Source organism: Rhinoderma darwinii, chromosome 13 (assembly GCF_050947455.1).
Source record: "Rhinoderma darwinii isolate aRhiDar2 chromosome 13, aRhiDar2.hap1, whole genome shotgun sequence".
NCBI lineage: Eukaryota > Metazoa > Chordata > Amphibia > Anura > Rhinodermatidae > Rhinoderma > Rhinoderma darwinii.
In genome coordinates this window covers 69,525,079-69,549,909 of record NC_134699.1, presented here as the reverse complement: position 1 = coordinate 69,549,909, position 24,831 = coordinate 69,525,079, and the positions used below count along the sequence as shown (strand labels likewise).

General features: G+C 38.7%; 1 protein-coding gene across 1 annotated transcript in view; it reads right to left on the bottom strand.

Annotated features, from left to right (window-relative positions):
* The window catches only part of LOC142666771 (germ cell-specific gene 1-like protein), a 73,355-nt gene that overhangs the window by 22,234 nt on the left and 26,290 nt on the right, over window positions 1-24,831 (bottom strand). Inside the window, exon 2 of the mRNA XM_075846953.1 lies at window positions 6,399-6,446. Within this exon, the coding sequence (XP_075703068.1) occupies window positions 6,399-6,446 (48 nt within the window). The remainder of the gene's footprint in view (window positions 1-6,398; window positions 6,447-24,831) is intronic.

The following is a 24,831-nucleotide window of genomic DNA, read 5'->3' as shown; positions in this document are numbered from 1 at the left end:
GGAAGACCTGGAGAAGAGTCGCTGCCCTGTTTAGAGATGGAAGGCCTAGAATAGAGAGTCACTGCCCTGTTTAGAGATGGATGACCTAGAGAAGAGAGTCCCTGCCCTGTTTAGAGATGGATGACCTAGAATAGAGAGTCACTGCCCTGTTTAGAGATGGAAGACCTAGAGAAGAGAGTCACTGCCCTGTTTAGAGATGGAAGACCTAGAGAAGAAAGTCACTGCCCTGTTTAGAGATGGAAGACCTAGAGAAGAGAGTCACTGCCCTGTTTAGAGATGGAAGACCTAGAGAAGAGAGTCGCTGCCCTGTTTAGAGATGGAAGGCCTAGAATAGAGAGTCACTGCCCTGTTTAGAGATGGAAGGCCTAGAATAGAGAGTCACTGCCCTGTTTAGAGATGGATGACCTAGAGAAGATTCACTGCCCTGTTTAGAGATGGAAGGCCTAGAATAGAGAGTCACTGCCCTGTTTAGCGATGGAAGACCTAGAGAAGAGAGTCACTGCCCGTTTAGAGATGGAAGACCTAGAGTAGAGATTCACTGCCCTGTTTAGAGATGGAAGACCTAAAGAAGAGAGTCGCTGCCCTGTTTAGAGATGGAAGGCCTAGAATAGAGAGTCACTGCCCTGTTTAGAGATGGAAGGCCTAGAATAGAGAGTCCCTGCCCTGTTTAGAGATGGATGACCTAGAGAAGATTCACTGCCCTGTTTAGAGATGGAAGACCTAGAGAAGAGAGTCACTGCCCTGTTTAGAGATGGAAGACCTAGAGAAGAAAGTCACTGCCCTGCTTAGAGATGGAAGACCTAGAGAAGAGAGTCACTGCCCTGTTTAGAGATGGAAGACCTAGAGAAAAGAGTCGCTGCCCTGTTTAGAGATGGAAGGCCTAGAATAGAGAGTCACTGCCCTGTTTAGAGATGGAGGGCCTAGAATAGAGAGTCCCTGCCCTGTTTAGAGATGGATGACCTAGAGAAGATTCACTGCCCTGTTTAGAGATGGAAGGCCTAGAATAGAGAGTCACTGCCCTGTTTAGCGATGGAAGACCTAGAGAAGAGAGTCACTGCCCTGTTTAGAGATGGAAGACCTAGAGTAGAGAGTCACTGCCCTGTTTAGAGATGGAAGACCTAAAGAAGAGAGTCACTGCCCTGTTTAGAGATGGAAGACCTAGAGAAGAAAGTCACTGCCCTGTTTAGAGATGGAAGACCTAGAGAAGAGAGTCACTGCCCTGTTTAGAGATGGAAGACCTAGAGAAGAGAGTCACTGCCCTGTTTAGAGATGGAAGACCTAGAGAAGAGAGTCACTGCCCTGTTTAGAGATGGAAGACCTAGAGAAGAAAGTCACTGCCCTGTTTAGAGATGGAAGACCTAGAGAAGAGAGTTACTGCCCTGTTTAGAGATGGAAGGCCTAGAGAAGAGAGTTACTGCCCTGTTTAGAGATGGAAGACCTAGAGAAGAGAGTCACTGCCCTGTTTAGAGATGGAAGACCTAGAGAAGAAAGTCACTGCCCTGTTTAGAGATGGAAGACCTAGAGAAGAGAGTCACTGCCCTGTTTAGAGATGGAAGACCTAGAGAAGAGAGTCACTGCCCTGTTTAGAGATGGAAGGCCTAGAGAAGAGAGTTACTGCCCTGTTTAGAGATGGATGACCTAGAGAAGAGAGTCACTGCCCTGTTTAGAGATGGAAGGCCTAGAATAGAGAGTCACTGCCCTGTTTAGAGATGGAAGGCCTAGAATAGAGAGTCACTGCCCTGTTTAGAGATGGAAGGCCTAGAATAGAGAGTCACTGCCCTGTTTAGAGATGGAAGGCCTAGAATAGAGAGTCACTGCCCTGTTTAGAGATGGATGACCTAGAGAAGAGAGTTACTGCCCTGTTTAGAGATGGAAGACCTGGAGAAGAGTCGCTGCCCTGTTTAGAGATGGAAGGCCTAGAATAGAGAGTCACTGCCCTGTTTAGAGATGGATGACCTAGAGAAGAGAGTCCCTGCCCTGTTTAGAGATGGATGACCTAGAATAGAGAGTCACTGCCCTGTTTAGAGATGGAAGACCTAGAGAAGAGAGTCACTGCCCTGTTTAGAGATGGAAGACCTAGAGAAGAAAGTCACTGCCCTGTTTAGAGATGGAAGACCTAGAGAAGAGAGTCACTGCCCTGTTTAGAGATGGAAGACCTAGAGAAGAGAGTCGCTGCCCTGTTTAGAGATGGAAGGCCTAGAATAGAGAGTCACTGCCCTGTTTAGAGATGGAAGGCCTAGAATAGAGAGTCACTGCCCTGTTTAGAGATGGATGACCTAGAGAAGATTCACTGCCCTGTTTAGAGATGGAAGGCCTAGAATAGAGAGTCACTGCCCTGTTTAGCGATGGAAGACCTAGAGAAGAGAGTCACTGCCCGTTTAGAGATGGAAGACCTAGAGTAGAGATTCACTGCCCTGTTTAGAGATGGAAGACCTAAAGAAGAGAGTCACTGCCCTGTTTAGAGATGGAAGACCTAGAGAAGAAAGTCACTGCCCTGTTTAGAGATTGAAGACCTAGAGAAGAGAGTCACTGCCCTGTTTAGAGATGGATGACCTAGAGAAGAGAGTTACTGCCCTGTTTAGAGATGGAAGACCTAGAGAAGAGAGTCACTGCCCTGTTTGGAGATGGAAGACTTAGAGAAGAGAGTCACTGCCCTGTTTGGAGATGGAAGACTTAGAGAAGAGAGTCACTGCCCTGTTTAGAGATGGAAGACTTAGAATAGAGAGTCACTGCCCTGTTTAGAGATGGAAGACCTAGAGTAGAGAGTCACTGCCCTGTTTAGAGATGGAAGGCCTAGAGTAGAGAGTCACTGCCCTGTTTAGAGATGGAAGGCCTAGAATAGAGAGTCACTGCCCTGTTTGGAGATGGAAGGCCTAGAATAGAGAGTCACTGCCCTGTTTAGAGATGGAAAACCTAGAGTAGAGAGTCACTGCCCTGCTTAGAGATGGAAGGCCTAGAATAGAGAGTCACTGCCCTGTTTGGAGATGGAAGACCTAGAGAAGAAAGTCACTGCCCTGTTTAGAGATGGAAGACCTAGAGAAGAGAGTCCAGGGTGAGATCTAAAGAAAAGTGTCACCCCCAGTCTCAGATCTGATCCAGCAGCTCCACAAGGACGATCTGTCCATGAAGACATGTCACATTAAAGAACTGTGTAATACAACGGATCCAGTCACTGTCTTATTACAGACAATCCCAGCCTTAGTCCAGAGACAACAGTTGAGAGGAGCCATGATGAAGACAGTCAGGACTTTGATGATCCACATGTTGGACTGATCTCAGACAAATTACATATATTGTCCAATATGATAACGAGAGGGACATCTTTTGGGGAACCTTCTTAGATATGACTGGATGGACACAGAGTGGCTAATGACATGGACATAGAGCTCAGCAGATAAGGAACCTGTAAGAATGGGGGTTTCTTACCCCAGTATAGCCACAGGAGGATATAAATGATAGTTGTGGGTGGTCAGAGACATAAGACAAGATGTCCATCTGCTGCCAAGGTTCTCCAGTAATAGCTTCAGCATATATCTGGACTATGAGGACGGGCAGTTGCCCTTCTATGATCTGCGTGGGCCCATCAGACACCTTAACCACCACCTTCTTAGAGCCCCTTCATGCCACCTACATAGATATATCTTGTGCCAATACCAACGTCGTCCTATTCTGTCAAGATGGTGAAATTCTACGCAGCTGTGTATGTCTTTATCTGGGAAAGCTGGGTGGCAGCCAAATGGCGGTCACCCTTACAGCTCTGACAGAGGTCATCAATAGCAAATTTACAGACTTAACTGGCGCCAATTCGCTGTTTCATTAAATTCCCCAATCTGTTACACCTAGGTGGAGTCATCGGAGTAGCAGTTGGTATATAATTATATAAGTACAGCTGGTGTGTGGCCCCCGGTTCAGGGGACCCCTTATTTATTTAGTATGACATACTGGGGAATGACCACTAAGTGGCAGTATGTGACATGTGATGTCTATTGCTGAGATTTATTACATAGGAGACGTCTTGGATCAGTTGTGTCTAGGTCCCGGATCTGCTCATCGTTCATTTCCAGTCATTTATTTAGAGAAGAGAGTCACTGCCCTGTTTAGAGATGGAAGGCCTAGAATAGAGAGTCCCTGCCCTGTTTAGAGATGGATGACCTAGAGAAGATTCACTGCCCTGTTTAGAGATGGAAGACCTAGAGAAGAGTCACTGCCCTGTTTAGAGATGGAAGACCTAGAGAAGAGAGTCACTGCCCTGTTTAGAGATGGAAGGCCTAGAATAGAGAGTCACTGCCCTGTTTAGAGATGGATGACCTAGAGAAGAGTCCCTGCCCTGTTTAGAGATGGATGACCTAGAATAGAGAGTCACTGCCCTGTTTAGAGATGGAAGACCTAGAGAAGAGAGTCACTGCCCTGTTTAGAGATGGAAGACCTAGAGAAGAGAGTCACTGCCCTGTTTAGAGATGGAAGACCTAGAGAAGAGAGTCACTGCCCTGTTTAGAGATGGAAGGCCTAGAATAGAGAGTCCCTGCCCTGTTTAGAGATGGATGACCTAGAGAAGATTCACTGCCCTGTTTAGAGATGGAAGGCCTAGAATAGAGAGTCACTGCCCTGTTTAGCGATGGAAGACCTAGAGAAGAGAGTCACTGCCCGTTTAGAGATGGAAGACCTAGAGTAGAGATTCACTGCCCTGTTTAGAGATGGAAGACCTAAAGAAGAGAGTCACTGCCCTGTTTAGAGATGGAAGACCTAGAGAAGAAAGTCACTGCCCTGTTTAGAGATTGAAGACCTAGAGAAGAGAGTCACTGCCCTGTTTAGAGATGGATGACCTAGAGAAGAGAGTTACTGCCCTGTTTAGAGATGGAAGACCTAGAGAAGAGAGTCACTGCCCTGTTTGGAGATGGAAGACTTAGAGAAGAGAGTCACTGCCCTGTTTGGAGATGGAAGACTTAGAGAAGAGAGTCACTGCCCTGTTTAGAGATGGAAGACTTAGAATAGAGAGTCACTGCCCTGTTTAGAGATGGAAGACCTAGAGTAGAGAGTCACTGCCCTGTTTAGAGATGGAAGGCCTAGAGTAGAGAGTCACTGCCCTGTTTAGAGATGGAAGGCCTAGAATAGAGAGTCACTGCCCTGTTTGGAGATGGAAGGCCTAGAATAGAGAGTCACTGCCCTGTTTAGAGATGGAAAACCTAGAGTAGAGAGTCACTGCCCTGTTTAGAGATGGAAGGCCTAGAATAGAGAGTCACTGCCCTGTTTGGAGATGGAAGACCTAGAGAAGAAAGTCACTGCCCTGTTTAGAGATGGAAGACCTAGAGAAGAGAGTCCAGGGTGAGATCTAAAGAAAAGTGTCACCCCCAGTCTCAGATCTGATCCAGCAGCTCCACAAGGACGATCTGTCCATGAAGACATGTCACATTAAAGAACTGTGTAATACAACGGATCCAGTCACTGTCTTATTACAGACAATCCCAGCCTTAGTCCAGAGACAACAGTTGAGAGGAGCCATGATGAAGACAGTCAGGACTTTGATGATCCACATGTTGGACTGATCTCAGACAAATTACATATATTGTCCAATATGATAACGAGAGGGACATCTTTTGGGGAACCTTCTTAGATATGACTGGATGGACACAGAGTGGCTAATGACATGGACATAGAGCTCAGCAGATAAGGAACCTGTAAGAATGGGGGTTTCTTACCCCAGTATAGCCACAGGAGGATATAAATGATAGTTGTGGGTGGTCAGAGACATAAGACAAGATGTCCATCTGCTGCCAAGGTTCTCCAGTAATAGCTTCAGCATATATCTGGACTATGAGGACGGGCAGTTGCCCTTCTATGATCTGCGTGGGCCCATCAGACACCTTAACCACCACCTTCTTAGAGCCCCTTCATGCCGCCTACATAGATATATCTTGTGCCAATACCAACGTCGTCCTATTCTGTCAAGATGGTGAAATTCTACGCAGCTGTGTATGTCTTTATCTGGGAAAGCTGGGTGGCAGCCAAATGGCGGTCACCCTTACAGCTCTGACAGAGGTCATCAATAGCAAATTTACAGACTTAACTGGCGCCAATTCGCTGTTTCATTAAATTCCCCAATCTGTTACACCTAGGTGGAGTCATCGGAGTAGCAGTTGGTATATAATTATATAAGTACAGCTGGTGTGTGGCCCCCGGATCAGGGGACCCCTTATTTATTTAGTATTGCATACTGGGGAATGACCACTAAGTGGCAGTATGTGACATGTGATGTCTATTGCTGAGATTTATTACATAGGAGATGTCTTGGATCAGTTATGTCCAGGTCCCAGATCTGCTCATCGTTCATTTCCAGTCATTTATTTACATTAGAAAATCATATGTTCTACAAAAATGTGAAGAAAAATACAAAAGCTCACCTCGGTCTGCAGCGGGCGTGAGCGTAATAAAACTGCGACATTTTTCACCTACAAAACATAAGACATGACGAGATTAACAATGATAGATAGAAAGATAGATAGATAGATAGATATGAGAGATAGATAGATAGATAGATAGATAGATATGAGATAGATAGATAGATAGATAGATAGATATGAGATAGATAGATAGATATGAGATAGATTGATAGATATTAGATAGATAGATAGATAGATAGATAGATATGAGATAGATAGATAGATAGATAGATAGATATGAGATAGATAGATAGATAGATATGAGATAGATAGATAGATTGATAGATTGATAGATAGATATGTGATAGATAGATAGATATGAGAGAGATAGATAGATATGAGAGAGATAGATAGATATGAGAGAGATAGATAGATAGATATGAGAGAGATAGATAGATAGATATGTGATAGATAGATAGATAGATAGATAGATAGATAGATAGATAGATAGATAGATATGAGATAGATATGAGATAGATAGATAGATAGATAGATATGAGATAGATATGAGATAGATAGATAGATAGATAGATAGATAGATATGAGATAGATATGAGATAGATATGAGATAGATAGATAGATAGATAGATAGATAGATAGATATGGGATAGATAGATAGATAGATAGATATGGGATAGATAGATAGATAGATATGGGATAGATAGATAGATAGATAGATAGATAGATATTAGATAGATAGATATGAGATAGATAGATAGATAGATAGATAGATATTAGATAGATAGATATGAGATAGATAGATAGATAGATAGATAGATAGATAGATAGATAGATAGATAGATAGATAGATAGATATGAGATAGATAAATAGATAGATATGAGATAGATATGAGATAGATAGATAGATATGAGATAGATAGATAGATAGATCGATAGATAGATATGAGATAGATAGATATGAGATAGATAGATAGATAGATAGATAGATAGATAGATATGAGATAGATAGATATGAGATAGATATGGGATAGATAGATATGGGATAGATAGATAGATAGATAGATAGATATGAGATAGATATGATATGAGATAGATAGATAGATAGATATGAGATAGATAGATGGATAGATAGATAAGAGAGAACTGTCTATGGAGGCCTGTGTTATGCAGTCCCCGGATAATATACAGTGTTGTCCTGACAGTATGACCTGATACACCAGGACACGGGTCGACCTTGACTCGGGCCGGCTGACAAGTATTAGCATAAATGTGGTTGGCAAATAATTCTCACTCTCCCCTCCTGATCCATCGCGGAGACCATTAATGACACTTCCATCTCAGAAGAGACCTGTTCTATTAATCCATTGACCCCTGACCCTGCTTGTGATTGAACATGGGGCGGTGAGGGACCCCTAGTCTTTTTTCCTGTCTCTGATCATTTTCTGAGACTTCCACGGATTGAAATCTAAATCACTGATACAATTTTTTAAATAAAAGTAACTTTTTGAATAATGGGATCCAAAAATGAACTATTTCTATGTTCCGTTTGAAGCACAAATGACCAGACTGAGGCTTCATCTTAGACATGTTATAAGAAGGCCCACAACCATGGAAAAGACAAGTAGACGTTGGTGAACGACCCAGAAGAAGTTTGGCATGTCAACCATCTTCATGAGGAGGAGAACCACGACCACCACCCCACTTATGTCTCTCTACTCCTAGCGGCCTTCAAGTTGTTGTAATTGTCCCCAATTGGTCATGTACCTCACAGAAGTTCGAAGCTAAAGAGCCCTATCCTGAAGACTACGACTCTGACTTCTAAAGGACTCGACCGTATTATTGGTGTGGGTGAGGAGAGGCCTGCCAAGTTCTACCGTACGCCTGATCCCACAGTTTGCCCTACTATGGTGGATCGTTGGCCACGATGACATTTCACTCCATGCTACTCTAAAAATCTGACGCCCTGACCTGATGTCATAGCCAAAGTCCGCACAGGCAGCAACTGAAGGTCAACCCGACAAGTCTCATTTCTCAGGCAATAGAGAAGCTCCATCGATGTGGTTGGACCATTTACCTCCTCTGAAGGTAGACCACCCTAAATCCTACCATATTTTAGAGGAAGGGAATTGAGGGTTGTAGGTTTGTGACCACCGACAGGCCTTGATGTTATCATATCTATCCAGAAGACAATGTGGGTCATCTCAGCTCGACCACAATGGACGGCGTTGCATTCTGAGTCGTAATGACTTCAATATTGCGAGGCCGGCTGCTAATGTTATATTGGTCATCTATAATGCATGCTGCCGATGTGAGCTGGATCTCTGAGGGTTATGGGGATTAAGACTCAGCAGAAGACAATTATTCCAACTGCTTTAATATGTGCATTGGGAAAATTAAAATGTAAAACTCGACAGCATCTGAACACAAGATGTTATAATAGTTCAGCACATTATAGCCTGCGGGCTCAATAACCTCACATATTAAAAAGTGGACTAGTCTCAGGACAAGGCTTGGCTTACATATGTATCTATGAAAAAGTGGGGGAAACAGGCAAATGAGAAGTCACAGACATAGAGGACAGGAGGCTTCACAGCAAAGATAAAAATAAGGCCCCTTTCAGGAGCTGCTTGACACCACACCACTCCTAACCACCTGAACAAGAGGCTCATGACTGGAGTCCATTTTTCCACTAAAATGGGGACAAAACCAACCCTCTATCCATTGGCCCTATAGCAGCCGCATGGCATGCCTTTATGGTGCAAAGACCCTTAGTCTGTAATCAAGTGTTACATGGTAGAAATAGTAGGGTCCCCCAGCAGCACAGAGTATTTCTTTACATGAGTATGGCTGGATTCTCTCTTATATACCAAGAACATGTCTTCATCATTATTGGGGATAAAAACTTTCCCAGTGTCCGTGTTATAGAGATTTGAAATGGCTTAGTCCTATCTATGGGGAGTCTCACCACAACAGGGATGTACTAAGACTGCCCGATCCTACTCAGTCAATCGGCCAGTTCTTTAGTCATAGGATCGAACAGTTTGCCCTACTATGGTGGATTGTTGTTCCCTATGACAATCACTCCTGCCTGCCAACCATTCTATCTGCTTCGCTCCCCATATGACTTGTCCTGACTTCAGCTGATGTAATAGGCCAGGTCAGCACAGGCAGCAACTGGTGGTCAGGAGAGGCCTGCTAGTGCCAAGGCCTGTTGTACTGCATTATCCCACAGTTTTCCCTGCTAAGGTTGATGGTTGGCCCCTACGACAGTCGTTCCTGGCTGTCCACAATTCTGTCTGCTACTCTTTACATATGATTTGCTTCAACCTCAGCTGATGTCATAGCCAAGGTCAGCACAGGCAACAACCGGTGATGAACTCTACAGTTTTTATTTCTTGGGCATTATAGAAGCTGCACCCATCTGGTAAGACCATTGACCTTCTCTGAAGGTAGACCACTCTCTGCAATCTCATGGGATTAACCAAGACCCTGCAGGACTTGGACCTTATTATAATTGAGATTCCGAGAAGGATGTAAACAGGAAAGGATTAGGATTGAGACTTAGAGACAGATACTCCCAAACGTCTCTTCTGACTTGACCCCATTGTTGGCATGGGTGAGGAGAGGCCTGTTGAACTGCCTGGTCCCACAGTTTGCCTTGCCATGGTGGATTGTTGGCCCCCTATCTGCTACTCTCTATTGGACCACAACTGATGTCATAGCCAAGGTCAGCACAGGCAGAAACCAGTGGTCAACCCTACAACTTTCGTTTCTTGGGTATCATAGAAGCTCCATTCTGTGGTAAAACTATTAACCTATTATTATGACGAGATACAGAGAACGATGTAAACACGAGAAGAAACTTCTAATCCTCTCTATTGACTTGACCCCATTGTTGTCATGGGTGAGAAGAGGCCTGTTGAACTGCCTGATCGCACATTTTACACTTCTTTGGTGTATTGTTGGCCCCCTATCTGCTACTTTTCGATTGACCTCAACTGATGTCATAGCCAAGGTCAGCACAGGCAACAACCGGTGGTCAACCCTACAACTTTAGTTTCTTGGGAATCATAGAAGCTCCATTCTGTGGTAAAACCATTAACCTTCTATGAAGATAGACCACTCTCTGCAATCTTAGGGGATTTATCCAGAACATGCAGGACTTGGGCCTCTTTAGTAAACATATGACTGAGATACAGAGAAAGATGTAAACAGGAGAGAATCGGGATAGAGCCGTCCGCCATTGAAACTTCTAATCCGCTCTATTGACCTGACCCCATTGTTGTCATGGGTGAGAAGAGGCCGGTTGAACTGCCTGATCGCAAATTTAGCACTTCCTTGGTGTATTGTTGGCCCCCTATCTGCTACTTTTCATTTGACATCAACTGATGTTATAGCCATGATCAGCACAGGTAGAAAATGGTGGTCAAGCCTACCAGTCTTGTTTCTTGGGTAGCAGAGAAGCTCCATCCATGTGGTTGGACCATTAACCTCCTCTGAAGGTAGACCATCCTCAGTGATAATGATTAGGATTTAGAAGAAGATGTAAACAGGGGGAGATCAGGATCGAGCTGTCTACCAGAGACTCATCATGCCAGCTGTACGTACATACAGATCTTGGCGTCTATCGTCTCAGCTGCCGCTCTGTCCACCTCGCAGGGAGAGCTGTGCGTCTACACAACGAGGATGGCTTGGCACCAGATTCTGATACCTCATCCAAAACCTGCTCATACTGTTTTGTCAGGATAGTTCCTGGAGATCCGGCTCAATTAAATCTAATCATGTGTTTTTTGGTCCTTCTTAAAGGACCAGTTCTCTGGAAATTAAAATCAACAATGTGGTAACGTTCCTGAGTTAAAGGGAACCTGTCCGAAAAGGGAAATTTGGTGCCACCAAGCAGCTTCAGAAGGTGCCCATTCAACAAAACCAGGAGGGGTCAGATGACTGCTCCATGAAGCCCTCATTCCAAGCAGACATGGAGCTACTTTGTGCCCATTAGTTGGACGTTTGGGGGACCATTCAGTGGGTAAATGTACACAGATTTGTCATCATTTTACCAAACAGAAGTGAAAATTTTCCATTCATTTCGCTCACTGAAACTTGGGGAATGGGGGGGGGGGGGGTCCATGCCTGCCTATGTAAGGGAACCTCCCGCCGCCATATGTCCTGCTCCTACTCTTTTCTCAACCTGGAAATTACACGATGTCACGAGATACCGTGCCATGAATTGGCGGCTGGTGAAGTAATGGGTAAACGCGGCTGATTTATACAAGACTGGCTATTCAGGCAATTAGTGTAGCTGTATGAGTGCAGAGTTTGTGGCCCTGGTGCCTCAAGGGGCCCAATGATTTCTCAACCACCTAAGAGGAAACCAGGGTTATAATGGGAGTTTGGGGGGCCCTTGTACAGATTTCACATTAGTGCCCAGAAATGTCAAACTACGACTAACCCTAGGGGATGGGTGCGCACTATTATAAGGCAGGGTTCCCCATAAAGATGGTTTGGTCTCCAGGTAAGGTGTAGGTGCCCAGGCAGATCACAATATATTTTAAGGGTCAGACCTCATACAACTTTGCGGATTCTAGTTGAGGGTTTGTTCCTAATTGCAATCTTATGCAGGAGAAATCATGTATTCATGTGAAGTGAAACAATGGGGATTTGTGTTCTCTCCACAAGAACAGCGGCTCTTATTAAGGAAGCGAAAAAGACTTTACATAATCAGCTCAGTTTTCTAGAAACACAAAACTCCACAAAGCCGTAAAATCCCTGGAAATAGGATCCAGACGACAACCGGCATCCGCACCTCGGACCGGACCACCCGGACTCATTAATTCCTCTCTCCATTCACTCTTGTACATAAAAGATCAAAGGATTTGTCTAAAGACCGAGCACCAGTCCTAATCAAAATCAACTCATTTAACCCATGCTGCGCCTTTAATATTCCAGTCATCCTTAGAGGACTATAGTATTGCAGAGACCAAGTACACGCTCCAAGGAGGAAGGGGTTAAAAGTGTTGCAGTTGTTATGGAGACGGGAGACAGATTGAAAATGCTATCAGTAAATGTATAGAAATATAGTATAAATCTATTGGGGGGGTCTAATCCCACTAATACTATATAATAATAATAATCAGTAAATGCCCAGGTTATACCAGCATGCTCCATATCACTATATACAAGAAGATGTATAACTTATACCAGCTGTACATATATAATTATACACAGAAGATACCCAGGTTATACCAGCATGCTCCATATCACTATATACAAGAAGATGTATAACTTATACCAGCTGTACATATATAATTATATACAGAAGATACCCAGGTTATACCAGCATGCTCCATATCACTATATACAAGAAGATGTATAACTTATAGCAGCTGTACATATATAATTATATACAGAAGATACCCAGGTTATACCAGCATGCTCCATATCACTATATACAAGAAGATGTATAACTTATACCAGCTGTACATATGTAATTATATATAGAAGATACCCAGGTTATACCAGCATGCTCCATATTACTATATACAGGAAGATGTATAACTTATACCAGCTGTACATATATAATTATATACAGAAGATACCCAGGTTATACCAGCATGCTCCATATCACTATATACAAGAAGATGTATAACTTATACCAGCTGTACATATATAATTATATACAGGAGATACCCAGGTTATACCAGCATGCTCCATATCACTATATATAAGAAGATGTATAACTTATACCAGCTGTACATATATAATTATATACAGGAGATACCCAGGTTATACCAGCATGCTCCATATCACTATATACAAGAAGATGTATAACTTATACCAGCTGTACATATATAATTATATACAGAAGATACCCAGGTTATACCAGCATGCTCCATATCACTATATACAAGAAGATGTATAACTTATACCAGCTGTACATATATAATTATATACAGAAGATACCCAGGTTATACCAGCATGCTCCATATCCCTATATACAAGAAGATGTATAACTTATACCAGATGTACATATATAATTATATACAGAAGATACCCAGGTTATACCAGCATGCTCCATATCACTATATACAAGAAGATGTATAATATACCAGCTGTACATACATAATTATATACAGAAGATACCCAGGTTATACCAGCATGCTCCATATCACTATATACAAGAAGATGTATAACTTATACCTGCTGTACATATATAATTATATACAGAAGATACCCAGGTTATACCAGCATGCTCCATATCACTATATACAGGAAGATGTATAACTTATACCAGCTGTACATATATAAATTATATACAGAAGATACCCAGGTTATACCAGCATGCTCCATATCACTATATACAAGAAGATGTATAACTTATACCAGCTGTACATATATAATTATACACAGAAGATACCCAGGTTATACCAGCATGCTCCATATCACTATATACAAGAAGATGTATAACTTATACCTGCTGTACATATATAATTATATACAGAAGATACCCAGGTTATACCAGCATGCTCCATATCACTATATACAGGAAGATGTATAACTCATACCAGCTGTACATATATAATTATATACAGAAGATACCCAGGTTATACCAGCATGCTCCATATCACTATATACAAGAAGATGTATAACTTATACCAGATGTACATATATAATTATATACAGAAGATGCCCAGGTTATACCAGCATGCTCCATTTCACTATATACAAGAAGATGTATAACTTATACCAGCTGTACATATATAATTATATACAGGATATACCCAGGTTATACCAGCATGCTCCATATCACTATATACAAGAAGATGTATAACTTATACCTGCTGTACATATATAATTATATACAGAAGATACCCAGGTTATAGCAGCATGCTTCATATCACTATATACAAGAAGATGTATAACTTATACCAGCTGTACATATATAATTATATACAGAAGATACCCAGGTTATACCAGCATGGTCCATATCTCTATATACAAGAAGATGTATAACTTATACCAGCTGTACATATATAATTATATACAGAAGATACCCAGGTTATAGCAGCTAATACAATACAGTACTGCATTTCCCCTCACGGATTGTTACTGTTGACCTTGCTATCTGGGAGGAAACATAAATATACACATGTATATTGATTATGGTGTACAGTACATTTCCATTATAAGAAGCTTAACATTTCGAAATGAAAAACAGTCACAAAATCTGGGTTTTAGCTCTAAAACCAATAGTAATATGTTGGGTAAGCTGCTGCTATCAATTAAAACAAATGATAAAAAGTGCAGCAACCCTACTGGGGAAAACGCGAAGTAACATCTAATAATAAAGGAGGCACGACTGTTATTAATGTCTACCACCAGAGTATAACTATAATACTTCCCCCCCATGTATCTAGACAGTCTGTCCGTTGGTTTCCACACCTTTTTAGTTATCTTCATGCAGACGTTGCGGACAACTCCTCTGCGGACCACAGGCTGCGGTGCGGAATTTAGTGTCCGCAGCATACACTGGCTGTTGCGGACTTGATGAAGAATTTCTCCATTGACTTCAATGGAGTTGCAAAATTACGCAATGAAATCCGCAGATGTAATGTGTGTTGCGTTGCGGATATTTAATCATTCTGGCTGGATTTATGTGTTTCGACGTCTATAGCCAGATTGAGATGGAATGTTTTAAAAGACAGCAGGAAGTACTCTTCACCTGAATACACAACGGCTAATCCGCAGCAATTTACTGCACATTTTAGGCAAAGCCGCAAACGGAAGCTGCAACACATCTGCAGAATTCTGCCACGTCTGAACATGCCCTTATACAAGAATATAACGACTATAATACTGCTCCTATATACAAGAATATAACTACTATAATACTGCTCCTATATACAAGAATATAACTACTATAATACGCCCCCTATATACAAGAATATAACTGCTATAATACTGTTCCTATATACAAGAATATAACTACTATAATACTGTCCCCTATGTACAAGAATATAACTACTATAATACTGATCCTATATACAAGAATATAACTACTATAATACTGCTCCTATATACAATATAACTACTATAATACTACCCCTATATACAGGAATATAACTACTATAATACTGCTCCTATATACAAGAATATAACTACTATAATACTGCCACTATATACAAGAATAAAACTACTAGAATACTGCCCCCTATATACAAGAATATAACTACTATAATACTGCCCCTATATACAAGAATATAACTACTATAATACTGCCCCTATATACAAGAATATAACTACTATAATACTGCCCCTATATACAATATAACTACTATAATACTGCCCCCTATATACAAGAATATAACTACTATAATACTGCCTCCTATATACAAGAATATAACTACTATAATACTGCCTCCTATATACAAGAATATAACTACTATAATACTGCCCCCTATATACAAGAATATAACTACTATAATACTGCTCCTATATACAAGAATATAACTACTATAATACTGCCCCCTATATACAAGAATATATCTACTATAATACTGCCCCTATATACAAGAATATAACTACTATAATACTGCCCCCTATATACAAGAATATAACTACTATAATACTGTCCCTATATACAAGAATATAACTTCTATAATACTGCTCCTATATACAAGAATATAACTTCTATAATACTGCCCCCTATATACAAGAATATAACTACTATAATACTGCCTACTATATACAAGAATATAACTACTATAATACTGCTCCTATATACAAGAATATAACTACTATAATACTGCCTCCTATATACAAGAATATAACTACTATAATACTGCTCCTATATACAAGAATATAACAACTATAATACTGCCTCCTATATACCAGAATATAACTACTATAATACTGCTCCTATATACAAGAATATAACTACTATAATACTGCTCCTATATACAAGAATATAACGACTATAATACTGCCTCCTATATACAAGAATATAACGACTATAATACTGCCCCCTATATACAAGATTATAACGACTATAATACTGCCCCCTATATACAAGAATATAACTACTATAATACTGCCCCTATATACAAGAATATAGCTACTATAATACTGCCCCTATATACAGGAATATAACTACTATAATACTGCCTCCTATATACAAGAATATAACTTCTATAATACTGCTCCTATATACAAGAATATAACTACTATAATACTGCCCCTATATACAAGAATATAACTACTATAATACTGCTCGCTATATACAAGAATATAACTACTATAATACTGCCCCCTATATACAAGAATATAAACTACTATAATACTGCCCCCTATATACAAGAATATAACTTCTATAATACTGCCCCCTATATACAAGAATATAACTACTATAATACTGCCCCTATATACAAGAATATAGCTACTATAATACTGCCCCTATATACAGGAATATAACTACTATAATACTGCCTCCTATATACAAGAATATAACTACTATAATACTGCTCCTATGTACAAGAATATAACTACTATAATACTGCTCCTATATACAAGAATATAACTACTATAATACTGCTCCTATATACAAGAATATAACTACTATAATACTGCCCCCTATATACAAGAATATAATTACTATAATACTGCTCCTATATACAAGAATATAACTACTATAATACTGCCCCCTATATACAAGAATATAACTACTATAATACTGCCCCTATATACAAGAATATAACTACTATAATACTGCCACCTATATACAAGAATATAACTACTATAATACTGCCCCCTATATACAAGAGTATAACCACTATAATACTGCCCCTATATACAAGAATATAACTACTATAATACTGCTCCTATATACAAGAATATAACTGCTATAATACTGCCCCTATATACAAGAATATAACTACTATAATACTGCCCCTATATACAAGAATATAACTACTATAATACTGCCACCTATATACAAGAATATAACTACTATAATACTGCCCCCTATATACAAGAGTATAACCACTATAATACTGCCCCTATATACAGGAATATAACTACTATAATACGGCTCCTATATACAAGAATATAACTGCTATAATACTGCCCCCTATATACAAGAATATAACTACTATAATACTGCTCCTATATACAAGAATATAACTACTATAATACTGCCTCCTATATACAAGAATATAACTACTAGAATACTGCCCCCTATATACAAGAATATAACTACTATAATACTGCCCCTATATACAAGAATATAGCTACTATAATACTGCCCCTATATACAGGAATATAACTACTATAATACTGCCTCCTATATACAAGAATATAACTACTATAATACTGCTCCTATGTACAAGAATATAACTACTATAATACTGCTCCTATATACAAGAATATAACTACTATAATACTGCTCCTATATACAAGAATATAACTACTATAATACTGCCCCCTATATACAAGAATATAACTACTATAATACTGCCCTCTATATACAAGAATATAACTACTATAATACTGCCCCCTATATACAAGAATATAACTACTATAATACTGCCTCCTATATACAAGAATATAACTACTATAATACTGCCCCCTATATACAAGAATATAACTCCTATAATACTGCTCCCTATATACAGGAATATAATGACTATAATACTGCCCCTATATAAAATAATATAACTACTATAATACTGCTCCTATATACAAGAATATAACTACTATAATACTGCTCGCTATATACAAGAATATAACTACTATAATACTGCCCCTATATACAAGAATATAACTACTATAATACTGCCCCCTATATACAAGAACATAACTACTATAATACTGCCCCTATATACAAGAATATAACTCCTATAATACTGCTCCCTATATACAAGAATATAACGACTATAATACTGCCCCTATATACAAGAATATAACTACTATAATACTGCTCCCTATATACAAGAATATAACGACTATAATACTGCCCCTATATACAAGAATATAACTACTATAATACTGCTCCTATATACAAGAATATAACTACTATAATACTGCCTCCTATTTACAAGAATATAACTACTATAATACTACCTCCTATATACAAGAATATAACTACTATAATACTGCTCGCTATATACAAGAATATAACTACTATAATACTGCTCCTATATACAAGAATATAACTACTATAATACTGCCCCCTATATACAAGAATATAACTACTATAATACTGCTCCTATATACAAGAATATAACTACTATAATACTGCCCCCTATATACAAGAATATAACTAATATAATACTGCCCCCTATATACAAGAATATAACTACTATAATACTGCCTCCTATATACAAGAATATAACTACTATAATACTACCTCCTATATACAAGAATATAACTCCTATAATACGGCTCCCTATATACAGGAATATAACGACTATAATACTGCCCCAATATACAATAATATAACTACTATAATACTGCTCCGATATACAAGAATATAACTACTATAATACTACCTCCTATATACAAGAATATAACTACTATAATACTGCTCCTATATACAAGAATATAACTACTATAATACTGCTCCCTATATACAAGAATATAACTACTATAATACTGCCCCTATATACAAGAATATAACTACTATAATACTGCCCCCTATATACAAGAATATAACTCCTATAATACTGCTCCCTATATACAAGAATATATCGACTATAATACTGCTCCCTATATACAAGAATATAACGACTATAATACTGCCCCAATATACAAGAATATAACTACTATAATACTGCTCCTATATACAAGAATATAACTACTATAATACTGCTCCTATATACAAGAATATAACTACTATAATACTGCCCCCTATATACAAGAATATAACTACTATAATACTGCCCTCTATATACAAGAATATAACTACTATAATACTGCCCCCTATATACAAGAATATAACTACTATAATACTGCCTCCTATATACAAGAATATAACTACTACAATACTGCCCCCTATATACAAGAATATAACCCCTATAATACTGCTCCCTATATACAGGAATATAACGACTATAATACTGCCCCTATATAAAATAATATAATTACTATAATACTGCTCCTATATACAAGAATATAACTACTATAATACTGCTCGCTATATACAAGAATATAACTACTATAATACTGCCCCTATATACAAGAATATAACTACTATAATACTGCCCCCTATATACAAGAACATAACTACTATAATACTGCCCCTATATACAAGAATATAACTACTATAATACTGCCCCCTATATACAAGAATATAACTCCTATAATACTGCTCCCTATATACAAGAATATAACGACTATAATACTGCCCCTATATACAAGAATATAACTACTATAATACTGCTCCTATATACAAGAATATAACTACTATAATACTGCCTCCTATTTACAAGAATATAACTACTATAATACTACCTCCTATATACAAGAATATAACTACTATAATACTGCTCGCTATATACAAGAATATAACTACTATAATACTGCTCCTATATACAAGAATATAACTACTATAATACTGCCCCCTATATACAAGAATATAACTACTATAATACTGCTCCTATATACAAGAATATAACTACTATAATACTGCCCCCTATATACAAGAATATAACTACTATAATACTGCCCCCTATATACAAGAATATAACTACTATAATACTGCCTCCTATATACAAGAATATAACTACTATAATACTGCCTCCTATATACAAGAATATAACTCCTATAATACGGCTCCCTATATACAGGAATATAACGACTATAATACTGCCCCAATATACAATAATATAACTACTATAATACTGCTCCGATATACAAGAATATAACTACTATAATACTACCTCCTATATTCAAGAATATAACTACTATAATACTGCTCCTATATACAAGAATATAACTACTATAATACTGCTCCCTATATACAAGAATATAACTACTATAATACTGCCCCTATATACAAGAATATAACTACTATAATACTGCCCCCTATATACAAGAATATAACTCCTATAATACTGCTCCCTATATACAAGAATATATCGACTATAATACTGCTCCCTATATACAAGAATATAACGACTATAATACTGCCCCAATATACAAGAATATAACTACTATAATACTGCTCCTATATACAAGAATATAACTACTATAATACTGCTCCTATATACAAGAATATAACTACTATAATACTGCCCCCTATATACAAGAATATAACTACTATAATACTGCCCTCTATATACAAGAATATAACTACTATAATACTGCCCCCTATATACAAGAATATAACTACTATAATACTGCCTCCTATATACAAGAATATAACTACTATAATACTGCCCCCTATATACAAGAATATAACTCCTATAATACTGCTCCCTATATACAGGAATATAACGACTATAATACTGCCCCTATATAAAATAATATAACTACTATAATACTGCTCCTATATACAAGAATATAACTACTATAATACTGCTCGCTATATACAAGAATATAACTACTATAATACTGCCCCTATATACAAGAATATAACTACTATAATACTGCCCCCTATATACAAGAACATAACTACTATAATACTGCCCCTATATACAAGAATATAACTACTATAATACTGCCCCCTATATACAAGAATATAACTCCTATAATACTGCTCCCTATATACAAGAATATAACGACTATAATACTGCCCCTATATACAAGAATATAACTACTATAATACTGCTCCTATATACAAGAATATAACTACTATAATACTGCCTCCTATTTACAAGAATATAACTACTATAATACTACCTCCTATATACAAGAATATAACTACTATAATACTGCTCGCTATATACAAGAATATAACTACTATAATACTGCTCCTATATACAAGAATATAACTACTATAATACTGCCCCCTATATACAAGAATATAACTACTATAATACTGCTCCTATATACAAGAATATAACTACTATAATACTGCCCCCTATATACAAGAATATAACTACTATAATACTGCCCCCTATATACAAGAATATAACTACTATAATACTGCCTCCTATATACAAGAATATAACTACTATAATACTGCCTCCTATATACAAGAATATAACTCCTATAATACGGCTCCCTATATACAGGAATATAACGACTATAATACTGCCCCAATATACAATAATATAACTACTATAATACTGCTCCGATATACAAGAATATAACTACTATAATACTACCTCCTATATACAAGAATATAACTACTATAATACTGCTCCTATATACAAGAATATAACTACTATAATACTGCTCCCTATATACAAGAATATAACTACTATAATACTGCCCCTATATACAAGAATATAACTACTATAATACTGCCCCTATATACAAGAATATAACTACTATAATACTGCCCGCTATATTCAAGAATATAACTACTATAATACTGCCCCTTATATACAAGAATATAACTACTATAATACTGCCTCCTATATACAAGAATATAACTACTATAATACTGCCCCTATATACAAGTATATAGCTACTATAATACTGCCCCTGTCTACAAGAATATAACTACTATAATACTGCCCCTATATACAAGAATATAACTAATATAATACTGCCCCTACATACAAGAATATAACTACTATAATACTGCTCCTATATACAAGAATATAACTACTATAATACTGGCCCTATATACAAGAATATAACTACTATAATACTGCCTGCTATATTCAAGAATATAACTACTATAATACTGCCCCTTATATACAAGAATATAACTACTATAATACTACCTCCTATATACAAGAATATAAACTACTATAATACTGCCCGCTATATTCAAGAATATAACTACTATAATACTGCCCCTTATATACAAGAATATAACTACTATAATACTGCCTCCTATATACAAGAATATAACTACTATAATACTGCCCCTATATACAAGTATATAGCTACTATAATACTGCCCCTGTCTACAAGAATATAACTACTATAATACTGCCCCTATATACAAGAATATAACTAATATAATACTGCCCCTACATACAAGAATATAACTACTATAATACTGCTCCTATATACAAGAATATAACTACTATAATACAGGCCCTATATACAAGAATATAACTACTATAATACTGCCCCCTATATACAAGAATATAACTACTATAATACTGCCCCTATATACAAGAATATAACTTCTACAATACTGCTCCTATATACAAGAATATAACTACTATAATACTGCCTCCTATATACAAGAATATAACTACTATATTACTGCTCCTATATACAAGAATATAACTACTATAATACTGCTCCTATATACAAGAATATAACTACTATATTACTGTTCCTATATACAAGAATATATCTACTATAATACTGCTCCTATATACAAGACTATAACTACTATAATCACTGGCGTAGCTATAGGGGTCGCAGCGGTCGCAATTGCGACCGGGCCCCGAAGCCAGGGGGGCCCACGGCCCCCCGCACCACATCAATAAAAAGTTACTATAGTAACTCGGGCCGCGGGCCCCTGTTACTATAGTAACATACTTGACTTACCTTCCTGGTTCCGGATGGCAGCGGACGTCCTGACGTCAAGCGCTGTGCGCAGCGAATGACGTCACAGCGCTATGCGCCGCGCACAGCATCGAGACAACAGAACTCCCGCCGCGGCCGAAGAGGAAGGTAAGATAGCCCTGACTGGCTATCCGTGTCTGCGATTCACAGTGTGAGGAAGTAGTGAAATGAAGGGGAAGCAGCTCTCGTACGAGTGCTGCGGCCCCTTCAAAACAGCTGATTTGCGGGTCCCGAGAGACACATCAGCTATTGATGGCCTATCCTGAGGATAGGCCATCAATGTTTAGGGACTGTACAACCCCTAAGCCTACGATGTAGCAGGCTTAGGGGGCCCATGAGACAGGATCACAGATTGTGTGATCCTGTCTGCTGGGCCCTGTATCTAAGCCAATCACATGGTAGGCTTAGGTACATGGCCCATGCGTGATCCTGTCTGGTGGGCCCTGTATCTAAGCCAATCACATGGTAGGCTTAGATACATGGCCCATGTGTGATCCTGTCTGATGGGTCCTGTATCTAAGCCTACCACACTGTAGGTTTAGATACAGGGCCCCAGCACACAGTAATCTTATACTGTATAAGATTACTGTCTGCTGGACCCTGTATCTAAGCCTACGTTGTGGTAGGCTTAGATACAGGGTCCCACAGACAGTATCACACATGGGCCCTGTATCTAAGCCTAACACATGTTACTAATCGTTTTTTGTGTGTTTTCTTACAGGTTCGGTCGTTGGACTACGTCGGATTCCAGGACTACTTCGATGACGGCTTTTTTTTTTATTAATAAAATGGTTAATGAGGGCTGTGTGGGTTTTTTTTATTTTTATTTCAATAAAATATTTTTTCTATGTCTTTGTGGTTTTTTTTAAACTATATTACTACCGCCTTAGTAATGGCCGCCGGCTGATTGACAGCATCCATTGCTAAGGCGGGGCTTAATGTTAGCCAATGCAGAGGCGAACACTAACCCCCTTTATTACCCCGGTACCCACCGCCACCAGGGGTGCTGGGAAGAGCCGGGTACCATCCAGTACCCGACCATCTGTAGTGATGGCCGGTCACTGGGGTGGCCGCAGGCTGGTATTATCAGGAGGGGAAAGGCCAAAAACAGTGGCCCTTCCTACCCTGGTGATGCTAGGCTGCTGCGGCTTTATTGTATCTGGCTGGTTATGAAAAATTGGGGGGACCCCACATAATTTAAAAATAAAAAAATAATTGGAAAGAACGATGTGGGGTCCCCCCCAATTTTCATAACCAGCCAGATACAACACAGCAGCAGCAGGCAGCATTACAAGGGTGGGAAGGGCCACTGTTTTTGGCCTTCCCCGGCCTAATACTACCAGCCTGCGGCCACACCGGTACCTGCTCGTCACTACAGATGGTCGGGTACTGGTTCGTACCTGGCTCTTCCCAGTACCCCTGGTGGCGGTGGGTACCGGGGTAATAATGGGGGTTAGTGTAGCCTCTGCATCGGCATAACATTAAGCCTCGCCTTAGTAATGGAGGTTGTCAATCAGCCAGCGGCCATTACTAAGGCGGTGATAATAAAGTTTAAAAAAGTACAAGCACATAGAAAAAATATTTTATTGAAATAAAAAAACACAACCCTCATTAACCATTTTATTGAGAATAAAAAAAACGCCGTCATTGAAGTCCTCGAATCCGAAGTCCAAGAACCGAACCTGTAAAAAAACACAAACACACAAAAATAATCAGTAACACATAAAGAAGCAAAATTATTATT